Source organism: Quercus lobata, chromosome 9 (assembly GCF_001633185.2).
Source record: "Quercus lobata isolate SW786 chromosome 9, ValleyOak3.0 Primary Assembly, whole genome shotgun sequence".
NCBI lineage: Eukaryota > Viridiplantae > Streptophyta > Magnoliopsida > Fagales > Fagaceae > Quercus > Quercus lobata.
In genome coordinates this window covers 10,718,617-10,732,652 of record NC_044912.1, presented here as the reverse complement: position 1 = coordinate 10,732,652, position 14,036 = coordinate 10,718,617, and the positions used below count along the sequence as shown (strand labels likewise).

General features: G+C 35.8%; 1 protein-coding gene across 3 annotated transcripts; it reads left to right on the top strand.

Moving 5' to 3' along the window:
* The first annotated feature begins 6,128 nt into the window (after window positions 1-6,128).
* Window positions 6,129-14,036, top strand: LOC115960165 (polypyrimidine tract-binding protein homolog 2). Of its 3 annotated transcripts, none has more exons than XM_031078919.1 (11): window positions 6,129-6,335; window positions 7,317-7,559; window positions 7,750-7,959; window positions 9,258-9,320; window positions 9,409-9,482; window positions 9,878-9,973; window positions 10,189-10,246; window positions 10,910-11,014; window positions 11,119-11,200; window positions 11,911-12,023; window positions 13,435-14,036. In XM_031078919.1, exons 2-11 carry the CDS (start codon window positions 7,374-7,376, stop codon window positions 13,792-13,794), a joined length of 1,347 nt encoding a protein of 448 aa, XP_030934779.1. In that variant the 5' UTR covers window positions 6,129-6,335; window positions 7,317-7,373; the 3' UTR covers window positions 13,795-14,036. The 3 variants fall into 3 exon arrangements, with proteins under 3 accessions (XP_030934779.1, XP_030934780.1, XP_030934781.1); XM_031078920.1 differs by lacking the exon at window positions 6,129-6,335 and adding an exon at window positions 8,108-8,168; XM_031078921.1 differs by lacking the exons at window positions 6,129-6,335; window positions 7,317-7,559 and adding an exon at window positions 8,111-8,168 and having other exon boundaries at window positions 7,833-7,959.

The following is a 14,036-nucleotide window of genomic DNA, read 5'->3' as shown; positions in this document are numbered from 1 at the left end:
TACATATACTATGACTACAACATAATAAAATACGAAACATGATTCAATCCTCTGGGTTAACAATATCATCTATCCATGCCTTCCTCCTATGCTCCGGCATGCCCATAAACACCACCCTACTATCCTTTTGTTGGAGAGCGTTTGAGACTTTCACATATGCCTTGTTCATTGGGTCCTTATACTGATTAAGCACCTCAATACTTTCCCTAGAGAATAAGGATCACCTTCAGCTGCTGATTGAGCGAATCATTCAGAGATACCACTTGACTTGCCCTTCTTACCGCTAAACCTCTCCCTTGTCATTGCAATGTACTTTTGAGCCATAGTCATCTCACTTACTCTATCTACTTTCTTCGACACCTTCTTACTCTCGGCACTTGCATTTTACATGGGACTTTTGCCAGCAGCTTAGGTTTGGCCATCAACTTCTGTTTCCTCTGCAATCTGAGGTATACTCTCCAAGTTGGGAGTGTAACAATCATCATCAAAATGGGTGGTAATACCATTATTGGCAAGCTCTTCCTCCAAGGCACGCTCTTCGTCGCCAGTCAAGGCAAGTGTGTTTGAAGATATTTGAAGGTGCCTAGTTGCAGTACTCGAAGCAAACAACTGTTTGAGCTTGTCATGGTCTGGGCATCATTTCTTCTGCAAGTTTGCTGTGCTCCGATCTCCCTACAACAACATAAGTATGGGAACAATAATTAGGCATACGACTTGAATAATCATTCTATGATGAAAATAGAATAACCATCTGTTTTGTGTTGTGTGCATTACATAGTGGGTATAAACTATACGATCAAATAGAAAAATTCTTGGGATAATTAATGAATTTGAAATAGATCTATGAGAGTAAGGAGTTATTATTGAAAGATCTAAAACTGGAAATAAATATTATAAATTTTATGAATATGGAATCACAGTCTAAAAAAGAAAATATAATCATGATCTAAAAGAAACGTATCCATTAGAAACATAGTATAAAAAAAATGAATCGATTGATTCATTCTAATTCATTGATTAAATCTTCTGGTATAAATATTGTAATGTAATAAAGAATAAATATTGGAAAGAGACATGACTTCACAAAAATTAATAGATATATATATATATATATATATATATCTATTTTGTTAATAGTTTTCACAAATAAATGTACCTCCCCTTGCCCTTAGTAATCACAAGAATGACAATTCATACACAATTAACATTGAACATGAAATGCATTAAGTAACATACTACCACCACATGTGCCCAAACCTCGTCCGAACCAATAACTATATGGGTGGTCTCGTCCCAACCCAATCCCGTGTGTTTCAACAATTGACTCTACTTGCGTTGTTTTTGCCGGAGCCTATTGTGCTTTTGGAAAACTTTCTTAGACGTGGAATTTTTACCCGTCCGGTTATTAAGTTCTTGTGTCGTTGTTTGTCGCATAAGGCCCTTAAACACACTATTCTCCATATTACCCTTTATTTGTTCCTTCAACATAATCTCAATAAATATATGTTTTACATGGGGAGGCCACAGTTTGTCATCCACATCTTGTGATTCATGTGCCATCTAATTCAAATATCTCACATGGTAAGCAGAACACTATATGCAGATGATAAGTAAATAAATGAATATGATACACTGTTTAGTTTCTGCTGCCAAGTTACGTAGTTGTAAATGAACAATTAGTACATAATGTCCATACACTATAGTAACAAATATGTCATTAACAGATGGTTAAACATATACATTATGACCATGTAACACACAAAAAGCCAAAAGACTGAAGCATTGATTTACCACCTTACTGGTCAATAATACCCATTAGTTAGTACATGCGAAAATAGATGCTAACAACACCATACCGATGTACAAACCATAAAGGAAACAAAATAAGTTAGCATAAACAAAAGGCACATGCATTACAATACTTCAGCAATATAAGTTCGTCTTTTACTAAGACGAATCATCCCCTAAATCAGCAGGGCCCACCAGATACCCACGCCCAGACCTTGCATACATATGAACTCCCCTTACTTCGCAATACCACCTTTGAAGACGACGGAACTGATTCTCAACTTGTCTCATGCAGAAATCCTTCCCAATACGAGCATTGAGAGTTTGGGTGATCACATCCCACACCAGGTCACAAGGAACACCTTGCGCAAAATTACCAAGCAAGAATTCCCCGAACATAATATCACATAGTTCATCAACACAATCATCATCTCACGTTCTCAAATCCCCAGCCATCTTACACCAATCCAAGACCGTGTAAGTAACACTTTTAAACAACAAAATCCAAGGTTATGTATGTAATGCCGATTTAGGTGACAAGTATATGGAATCCACGTCTGACTGTATGCAAATCATGCTTTGTTCCCCCAAATCCCAATAAGTGAAGAGGAAGAAAAAATAAAAAAAAAAAAACAAAAACCACGCGGAACCCATTTCAACTCTCACCAAAAACCAAAAACAATTATCCCAAAATCACACAACCATTATCCCAGATGCTTACATCATACCCTTTCCTCTAACATATAAACACTGTATACAGAACCACAAAACAAAAAACATGGTCAAATGCAAAAAATCTCCAATAACTATGACCCACAGATCTAAGTAGTAAGGGAAAAATCTGTATTAAACATATGCATCTTATTTGTATTAAAGAAATGAGGGAGTTGTAAAACCCATTTCAGCAACAACTATGACCCACGAATCCGGCCAAACATTAACAGCACTGAATGGAGAAAATGGAAAACAAAACAAAATAAAATGAAATGAAACCCAGCACCACAGATGAAGGAAGAAGGAGGGTGGGTACCTGTTCAACTGAAAAAAGGGTCTGTCTTGAGAGATTGATCAGTGTTTAATGGGAGTGGCGATGCCTTGTAGCGGATTGGAGCGGCGGAGCTGAAGATGTTCAGAGGTCGGAGCTGGAGCTTCAAGGGTTGGGAAGGGTGTGCAAGACTGAAGGTTGGAGCTTGTTTCGCTATGTGGTGTTGCCGTGGGTTTGGGAGAGGAGAAGAAAAGCTTGAGACTTGCTTTAGGTGGTCTAATGAGAGAGTGAAGAGGGTTGGTTGAGATGTGGTGCATGTGACTGTTGGGAGGAGTGAATTTTGACGAGGTAATGTGACCAGTCATTGCCATGGGTCCTAAACGTGTGAGGGTATTTACAACTTTGCCATCTTAACTTAGTTTTAGTCTTTTGAAAACAAGTTTTTGTGGTTTCTTAGTTCTGTAACTCTTAACTAAAAAAAGTGGGAAATGAGTTAAGGAAATTGGGAGAGGAAATATTGCCAAACAACATTTGTATGCGTAGGGCCCACTTATTTTAAGTGATGAGTTAACAAAACTGTGGTATGAGTGATGAAAATAGCCCTGTCCAAACACCACCTAAACCATTAGCCCAAAAAAGGAAAGATGGAAAGTTGAGCTTAAGGCTGTGTTTGGTTCATGTAAAATATTTTCTGGAAAATAAATATTTTTCGGAAATGCTATTTTCGGGAAAGAAAAATATTTTCATGTGTTTAGTTGCATTCCAAAAAATGCTTTGGAAAATATTTTCTAGTGTTTGGTTGTTTTGCTGAAAATGCTCTAGAAAACCCACTTTTATCATGTTTCTCACATTTTCTTAAGATCCAAACAAATATTATTACATAGAATCAAAATATATAAACAACACAAGAAATAAAAATCAAAACAAAAACATCATTTATTCACAAACTCAGTGAGAGGGGGAAGAAAGAGCGAGAGATTGAGGGAAAGAGAGATCGGGAAAGAGAGAATCGGAGTGGATGGAGGTGGCGGCAGTTAGATCGGGTGGGTTTGGGGGTGGAGTGGAATGGGCTGGGGGTCAATGGCGGCCAGATCGATAATCGGTGGTGGCAGCCAGTGTGTTGGAGAGCCTGGTGGAGCACAGCTTGCGGTCGGTTGTCAAGATCGGAGCTCGTCGGTGCATGGCTGGCGATCGGAGAGGTGGATTGGTGATGAGGGAGGGGTGGGCTGAGATCTGGGTGGACCGGTGTTTGTGGGTCTTGGGTGTTTAACCGGGGCGTGATTTGGGCAGTAGGCCGACGTGATCGGAGCTTGGTTGAGGTGAGGTGTGATCTGGGTTTTGTGGGTGTGCTCGTGCTCTCTCTCTCTCTCTCTCTCTCTCTCTCTCTCTGCGCGTGAGTCTGGAAATTGTTTAAAGTGAAAATTTTGACTAAAACCAATTTCCGGGTCAAAACCATTAAAACACACGGTCAACTGAAAATATTTTCTGAAAATTTTATTTTTGATACACAATCAAACACCCGCATTTACAGAAAAGCATTTCCGAAAGTGATTTGAAGCCAAAACAAACTCAACCTAAGTATAGTTGCAAAAAAATATACTCCTTAGTCCTTACATAGCAACCTGTTATCATCACCATCATTATTAGTAAAATTTCAAGTAATACACTTCTATTTAAAATAAGTAAATTTTGAATTTGAAAAATGTTATTAAAATTTCAGTTGTCATAGTTTTATTAATTTTTTTTAACATTTATAACTATAAAGGAAAATGCTATAAATACAAACATTTTTACAAATTTTTTTACAAACTGCTAATGTGACGAGTGATTATTGATAAATAAAAAATGATGTTATGGATGAGTCCAAATGAAAATCAATAAGAAGTTGGTTACAATAATACTTTCTAAAAATGTTGTAAAATAGTTTGTGAGTGTAGCATTACTCAATTATAAATAAAACTACTTAGATTTACTTAAGGATCTTTTTTTCTTTTTTTTGGGTTGAAAATCTTAAGGATTCTTTTTAGTTTTACTTTTTCACCTCTTATCTTTTTTTGCAGTCCAAATTTTTTTAACCATTCGGTAAAATAAATTTTGTCCTTGATTTAATTTTTGGAATTTTGGGAAGAGCAGAATAATAATATTGGAAACAGACTCAAACAGTGGAAAAGGTGAACACCAAATAGTTTTATTGCGATTATATACTATAGAGATGATTATAATTATTATTACTATTATATGTGAAACAAAATGTTTGAGTCACAAATATTTGCGGAAAATAGCATCAAAATGTTTTATCCTCTGGATAATCATTTGATGGTCATAAAATGGTATCAAAAGGTTTTTTTTTTTTTTTTTTTTTGGGATAGTTTTTCATCAAAAGGTTTAACCTTATAATCCCACATAAAATTGGTTGTAGTCTTAGATTACAACTTTATTCAATATTTTTTTATTGGAAGTGAATTTTGATAAATCTATCATTAGATTATATCTTCTTCTTATGTCCTCCATGTTTGCAAAATTTCTAGAAAATTAAAGATCAATAGTTATGTCATCAATAAATTGTTTAAATTGAAAGTTTTTGTAGATTAAAATTATGTATAAAATATAAACTTATATATATCATATAGTAAATAATATAATTGATAATGACAATACTCAATGGTGATATTTGATACATGTTACTAATTAATTGACGAATGTAATTTTAATAAATTAATGTTTAGGAAAAGAATAAATGGAATCCATATTGACCCATCAACTGTCTAAAAGAACAATTTTTTTTTTTTTAAAAAATTAGATAATTATGACTCTCAAAGTCTAAAACCCAATTGAATCCAACCAAACCCAATGAAATCCATTGTAGGCATAGATCGAGTGGCAAAACTTATTCTAGCTGGGTATTTTGAAAAGTTACCCTAAAAAAAACAGAACTTACCAGTGTTTTTTAAAATAAATTATCTCGGCATTTTCCAAAACCGAAAAAAAGAAAAAGAAAAAAGGGACAACCGTTGTAATTTAAAAACAAAAATAGCTTGGAAAATTTGTACATTTTTAACCTATAAATAATAATTCTTTAAAAAGTTACATTTTTAAACATTACAATACGTATTTTTACAACATTTTTTTTCCATATATATTTTCACAATACTTAAACAATATCACTAAAAATCTTTTATCGGACCTAATTCTCTAAAAAGTTGATTTTTTTTTTTTATAAACATTTTTGGAACGAAAAGAGTATAATAATTTTTTTTTTAATATTTTAAATAGCAAGGTAACTTTTTTATTACTATCTAATAGTATTTATTTAGCTCTTTGTGGTAAAATAGCGTGTTAGTAGAATCCTGATCCTCTTCAACACCGCACAGCGCCAACCAAAAAAAAAAAAAAAACGCCAGTCGATAAAACGCAGATACGTCTCTGTTTAGCTCTATAAAAACCTGTTTTTCCGTTACGGCATCTCTGAAACTTTCAAAACCCTAAAAAAAAAAAAAATCAAAATCAAACATAGAAAATTTCACCCATAATCGGAAGCTCTACTTTCCGTTAATTTCTTCAGGTACTTTTTCATTTCATTTTTCATGGTTCAATTTTCGATTTTGATTTCTGCCCTAATTTCTCTATTGTAATATTGAAATTGATACTGCGAATCGGTTATAGAATTTTTTGTTTTTTGGGTGAAATTTATATCTTGCAGGTTTGTTTATGTATTGGTTTAGCGAACTCTTTTTGTATGTATATGAGCTTGAATGTTTAACAATTTGTAGCTATGTATAAAAATTGCTATTGGGTTTTTTTTTTTTTTTTTTTTTTTTTTTTTTTTTTTTAAATTGGGCATTTGATTAATGTTAATGGGCAATTCTATATTTCTGTTTTCTTTTTGATTTTGGTATCTATAACTTCCTTTGATTATAGCTGATAAATGTATTTGCTTGGGTTGCTTGTACTTGGGTAGATTTGCTGTCACTTTCAAATTTGTAATTTTCTGCTTATGCTTGTGTATATATTGAAAATTCTGTGAAGTTGTGTCTTCCACATTGTTTGTCTTAATTTTTTTTGCTTAAAATAGAGAGAGAATAATAAGTTTTAAATTGAATTTATGTAATACTAAGACTAAGAGTGCATTTTTTTATACAAAGGGTGTGTTTGTAGAAGCAGCTGTTGCAAAACGGTGTTTTGAGTTTAAAATGAGCGTTTTTAAAAAAAGTTTATGAGGAGTTGGTGTTGCAAAACGGAGTTTTGGGTTTTAAAAAACACGCTTTTAGGCTCCCAAAACGCTTAACCAAACGGACCCAAAAACATCTGGTTGTGTTGGATAAGAAACTCATCTATCTGCACGTTTACACCCTGTTATATGTAGTATGTATAATACACGATGCGTGCATGTCATGAAAGTGATTTGTGTTAATATCGAAGCAAGACAGGAGATAACCTTAAGGTTGTGAATTTTTAGTTTTGATAATATGTAGCAAAGATGAGGAAATTTAAGTTTGTGCTTCTCCAATGCGGAACCTGACTATGAAATGGGTTATTTTTCTAGTGGTCTTAGGGACTACACATTTTTTTGTGGCTAATAAGGAGTGGGGTTATTGTTCGAATGGCATCGGTATCCAGTCAGCCACAATTTCGTTACACCCAACCTCCATCAAAGGTGCTCCATTTGCGAAACTTGCCATGGGAGTGCACAGAGGAGGAACTGATTGAACTTGGGAAGCCATTTGGTAAAGTTGTGAACACAAAGTGCAATGTTGGAGCAAACCGAAATCAGGCTTTTATTGAATTTGTGAGCACAATTTTATTTTAGTTTTATTTTTATCAATCTTTTTATTGTTGTCCTGCTGTTTATACATTGCAATTATTGAATTTTTTAGCACAATTTTATTTTAGTTTTATTTTTTTCAATCTTTTCATTGTTGTCCTGCTGTTTATACAACGCAACTAATTGTTACTTTTTTATATCTTAATTTCTTCAGGCTGATTTAAATCAAGCTATTGCTATGATATCATATTATGCCTCATCCTCAGAGCCTGCTCAAGTGCGTGGAAAAACTGTCTACCTACAGTATTCAAATAGGCAAGAAATAGTGAACAACAAAACTACTGCAGATGTTGCTGGAAATGTACTTTTGGTAACAATAGAGGGTGCAGATGCACGCCTTGTTAGCATTGATGTTTTACACCTGGTAAGCAAATTGCATGCTTTTTCATGAAAGTTGAAGAGGTAAACAGTAAACTTGTACTATAAGGATGCATCCACTGAGTTATTGTAATTAGGTTGTGGTTTGTCATGTTTTGGAAAGCTTTTGTTTGACATATATGTAAATGGATCAGCAGGGCCATATCAAGGCAATATCTTCGATGGCAGCTTAGTGCATCGGGAGAAAGAGCGCATGTGTGTTTGTCTCCTTTCTCCTCTCCTTAACACTGCCTCTTTCTTCCCTACTCTTCCTCATCAACTCCCTATACCTACCATTCTAATAGTTTAGGATTTTATATTTTCTTTTCTCTTGTGCATCCCTCTTCCTCTATTTTCTGCATGCTCTGTGCTTAGTAGCGTAGCTACATCCAGTATAATTCTTATGGAACTTTGTGGTATTCAGTTATTAAATTTATGCAAATCCATTATAATTGTAGTTGTAGGTTTTTTTTTTTTTTAAAAAAAAAAAAAAGAACTGAGGTCTGTGTAGAAAAGTGAATGCAAGCTTATGATTTTGATCTTCATTCCTTTGAGGGTTTATAGCCTTAGAATCTAGTCAGGAGCTGAATAAGCTTATAATTTTACGAAGCTTGATTCAAATGATGTGCCCAACAGCAGGATGCTGTTAGCATCCCCCCCCCCCCTTTTTTTCTTTTTAATTCTTGGTCTTTATTTCAGGGAGATATCTATTTCACATAAACGAATCATCTGAAGGTCAACTTGTAGTTTTTGTTAGCATTTTGTTTGCAATATTGTGGATGCATAGTGATATATTTTCTCTAGCAATTCTTGATTATTATTTTATGTATATCAAAATCTTGGTTCCTATGTCTTACTGGCTAGAGGTGAGTCCAAAGGGAATCCAAAGGGCTATTCTCTAGACGGGTTGCCTATGTTATTTAAAAAAAAATAGAAAATCTGGTTCCGAAGTTTAACAGCATGTGTAATTGATGAATCTGGCTCTTCTTTTCTGTAATTAGTTTCCTGTTTCCTGTTTTCTTTCCTCTGTGTACGTATCTACTACTTTGTGCTTTTCATGCATGCTGTAGTTTCTTAATATAATTTTTCTTACCTATCAAAAAAAAAAAAAAAGTTTAACAGCATGCGTAATTGATGAAATCTATTGGTGGCCTTTGCTTGTCCAATATCTAGAAAAATTTGAAATTATCTGTGATTCCAGTTTTCTGCAATAAATTCTTTGAAGGGGTTATAATTGTTATTAGCTCTTTATTTCATAGAATATTTATTTTTGTATGTCATTCTGAAAGTTATTTAGTGATGCAGGTTTTTTCTGCTTTTGGATTTGTGCATAAGATTACTACCTTTGAGAAGACAGCTGGATTCCAGGTTTGTATTTTTTTTCTTCTTTCTTTCTTTTCACTCTTTTCTTCCGGCCATTGAATACAAGCTCATGTTGTACACAATCCTTTTTCAGGCGCTGGTACAATTTTCAGATACAGAGACTGCCTCTTCTGCAAAGAATGCCCTAGATGGAAGAAGCATTCCTAGGTGACAGTTGTATTAATTGTTTGACATGGTATTTAGTCCAACTTCTGTGGACCATATGGCTGTCACGTGGTGCACATGCGTTGGGACTGGTCATCATTGGCTGTTAGACAACATTTTTGGTATAAGTGATCTGTCAGACTTCAGATGGACTTTCAAACTTCCCTTGCCCTACTCATTTCAATATCTTTTTCCATTGAACATGTAGAAAATATTGTATTGCTGTGTTGTGCCAATGAGACCATTCTTTGTGTAGAAAATGTGCTAAGTAGGACCTTGATTGGTACATCCTAGCGCAACCATGTGCTCCACTGACAAAGCTATGCACTTTATGTACCTTATCAGTTATGAACTGTCCAGCATTGTGCTTTGCTGACATTTTTTGTCCTTGGTTTCAGTTATCTTCTCCCTGAGCATTTGGGGCCATGTACCCTTAGGATCACGTATTCTGCACACACAGATTTGAGTGTGAAATTCCAGAGCCACCGTAGCAGGTATTCTTGTTTATCTTGGTATTAAGAATTCCAAATATCTGCACTCCTACATTGTTTTGTGCATAAGATGTTTCTTTCTTGTTTCAGTTGTACGTGCGATATGGATGCACTTATTACTAGTCTGTTTCCACTTTTTCACCCTTCATCCTTTCCTGCACACCCCTTTTATCATCATTTGCCTTGCATTATTATAACTACATTCTATGTTGATTCAGGGACTACACTAATCCTTACCTTCCTGTTGCTCCATCAGCCATAGATGGAAGTGGGCAGGTAATGTTTGGGAATTGACAATTTCTTTAATTATATAGATTTATAGTTTGTGTTACTCAGACATTCCATTGGCATCTTTAGTGGTTGCTAGATTTTTTTTTTTCCAAAGAGGTCTCCTAAATCAAATGTTACTTTTTAGTCCTTGTTAATTCCGTTAGATGTTCGGGAAGATTTCTTCTGCACAATAGCATAGCAAAGGGTGGCTATTGCTAAACCTTGGAATGCATGACATATTTAGTTCTGAGTCATTTTTGTTGCTTTGTTCTGCTACATCCCATGCCAGCAATAGAAAAGATGGTTGTTGCATTGGCAGGCCTTGGGGTCGAGCAGTTCTGTAGTCCCATACATTCCTTGCTACATCACACCCTCAGAATGCATGTAAAGTAGTTTTCACTGCTTGTCCACTTCGCTCATGCATGTTGTCAACCATGATTTTCTTCTTTACCAGCTTGGACTTTGTTGGCCATATTTCCTTGCAGTCATGATCACATGACAGGCAAAAGTTTTAATATTGCTTGGTGTTTTCATCTGCCATAACCACTTCCAGAAAGTGTTGTCCCCAGAAAGTTCTAATTTTTCTTGGTGAATATAGTTATATAGAGATGCTTCAAATGTATGATATTTTTGGTTTGATTAAATAGAATTATTTTGTCGTAATTGCAGGTAATTATGGGTTTGGATGGGAAAAAGCTAGAACCAGAGAGTAACGTTCTTCTTGCATCTATTGAGAATATGCAATACGCTGTCACCTTGGACGTTTTACACATGGTACTTAGAATCACACAGCAAATATTAAAATTCTTGGTTAACTCCGCTATTTATTTTTTGGTCATACTCAATACTGATATTTAGTTTGTTTGTCTTCATGCTAGGTGTTTTCTGCTTTTGGGCCTGTACAAAAGATTGCCATGTTTGATAAGAATGGGGGTGTGCAGGCTTTGATTCAGTACCCTGGTAGTCTCTAAACCTGACTGTTCATGTTTTATTTATTTATAATATCATGCTTAACAAGCAGGAGAAGAGGAGAGGGGTGTTGTGTGTGTGGGGTGGGGTGGCGTTGGGGGGTGGGGGGTGGGGGGAACTGGGGGAGAGATAGGAAAGGGTGTTAACCTATTTGTTATCTGTAGCCTGCGTGTTAGGCTGCTATGCCTATGCACTTATTTAATTGCCCAAAGTGAATGCCAATTAAAAATATATTATCATGGTTTTCTGTTGCCTGGTTGCATCAAAATAAATCATTATTTTTTGCTCAATGACAACCGAATGGTGGTAGCTGTTTGTTGTGGGTGTGCATTCTAATCTCCTAATCTGTTGAGCCTGGGCATTACAATTTCAGAGCATTTATAACGGGCAACAAGTCATCCTCTTACGTAATTGTCCCTATTCATATAGGCATATTAAACATACTTGACTGGTTGACTTGAGGAAGATAAATATCATATTCATCTACCCAAACGTTGACCCTGAGCATCTTGCTAGTTTCAGATACATTTTACCTGTGTTAGGCATGCTTTTATTACTGTGCAGTTACTGCATAACTCTTTTGTATTAGTGCCATATGGGTTCTGCAGACATTGCTAGTGAGAAAAGATTTGCAGCCTTCTTTATATTATAACACTTAGGACTAGAATTTATAATTGGTACTGATCATGCCATGATTGCAGATGTTCAAACTGCTGTTGTTGCTAAGGAAGCCCTGGAAGGACACTGCATCTACGATGGAGGGTTTTGCAAGCTTCACATCTCATATTCACGCCATACTGATCTCAGCATTAAGGTAATCAAACTATATCCTTTGAAAAGAAGTTTGTCTTATGTTGTCTATTTACTTACAATGATTACTAGAAAGAGAAAGGTGGATAGTGGATACAACCAATCTTTTATGATCTGGACCATTTGGTTAAGCTCAATTATTGTTAAGGAGAAGGCAGGAAAACTTTATTTGCTACACACAAATGTTTTCACTGTGGCCCTCAATAACTTTTTACTGCTATTATCTTTTTTGCCTTTTTTCCCCCCCAAGGGGGTACTTGGGTGGTGGGTTTATAGGTATGGGGAGTGACATAAACCCAGAGGTCTTAGGTTCTATCCACACACTATCTGTCCATGGGATTTGTGGGGTGTCTCATGGGAAGGGAACTAAAGGCAAGGATGCCACTTCCTTACATCAACCAACAAAAAAGGTCTCCTTTTTTATATAATTTTACTTATCCAAAATAAATAAATAAATAAAAATCTTGTTCACCTTTTTTTATTTTGTGCAAAACCAGCATCTTTGTTTGTGGCTTCATTGTTAAGATGTGATTTAGGGTTTTGGATTTATGAAACATATTTGAGTTCGATAGATATTTCATTGTTCAGTTTATTTCAATTCATAGTCTTTGTTTTATTGTTGGTTTTGTGGCAATCTTGCAACTAGGCTTGGGCTTAGATGAAATCTTAGTCATAGATTTTGAAACTTTTTGCAATTAGGGGAAAAAGTTGAAATTATTTGCATTTTGAGATTGGATTAATTACTGAATTGTAGATGGTAATTTGATTTTCATTCTGCTTATCTTCTTAAAGTCTTGCCTTAGATATGGTTCACTGTGATAGATAACGCCAAAGGCTGCTATTGGTGAAATAGAAATGCAGTTCTAGGAATCAGTCCTATTAAACTTCCCATTGTTTGCTTTTTTCTGGTAGGAACCTACATTTGCTGCTTGAACACGATTAAAACTGGTACTGAGATTTTTTCCCCCTTAAAAATCTGCAACCCTGGGCATTCAGCTGTCATTATCCTTATCTGTTGACATTTCTCTTCTTTTTCTTTGGGGGTGGGGGGAAGGGGAGTGACTACTGAGTACCTTTTTATTTTATTTTTTGTTGAGAATAGTATCGCTGGAACGGTGATGCTCATGTTTCGGGCTTAGGGTGGTAAATGGGGTGGGCCTTGGTGGGTTTGAGACTTTGAGGTAGGTCTATAGTATTTTGCTTTACAAAGCTGAGAGATAGAGTACTAAAAAGAAGAAGAAGAAAAAAAAATGTTATTGAACAGTGATGACAGTCCTTTTCACACCTTTCATTGATTGAAATTTGAAAGAAATGGCCCTTACACATTCCCCCCTCCCCCAAGTATCGATGTATTAAAAAAAAAAAAAAAAAAAACAAATGGTCCTTACATTTGGAGCATGGCATGTTGATTACAGGTCAACAATGATCGGAGCAGAGACTATACAATCCCTAACACCACCCCCATGGTGAACTCCCAGCCCTCAATTCTGGGGCAACAGCCGACTTCAGTGATGGGCTCTGCTGTTCAATACAGTGGGGCTCCTTTTACTCCAAGTCAGGAGCAGCCCGGGATGCCTCAACAACCTTCAGCTGGGTGGGGCCCGGGTGTTCCACCAATGCCTCAGTCCATGCCGATGCAAATGCATAATAATCCTTACATGCCACCTGGGACAATGCCACCTCAAGCTGCCCCAGGAATGATGCAGTCTCCTATGCAGAGTGGCATGCCTCAATCATCAATGTTGCCCCGTTATGGATCTGGGCAGATGCAATAGCTATAGATGGAGGAGGCAGGTTGGTGTGAAGGAGCTGCCTTGATTGTTCCATCTTTTGGCTTTTGGTTTGCTTTTATTGTCTCCCTTTCTTTGGTTGTAATTTTCTCTCAAACCAAGGCAGAGCTCAAAATACACACCAAAGCTAGATTCTTTTTGTGTTTAAACTAATATAGACAGTCATGTTTTAGCCTCTTTTGTTTCGCATCTATGATGATTCCCAATTTGTTTTCAATACCGAGTCA

Coding starts and splice junctions, on each gene's coding strand:
- LOC115960165 (XM_031078919.1), top strand. CDS start 7,374: ATGGCATCGGTATCCAGTCAGCCACAATTTCGTTACACCCAACCTCCA. Junction 9,483..9,877: donor GATGGAAGAAGCATTCCTAG/GTGACAGTTGTA, acceptor CCTTGGTTTCAG/TTATCTTCTCCCTGAGCATT. Junction 9,974..10,188: donor TTCCAGAGCCACCGTAGCAG/GTATTCTTGTTT, acceptor ATGTTGATTCAG/GGACTACACTAATCCTTACC.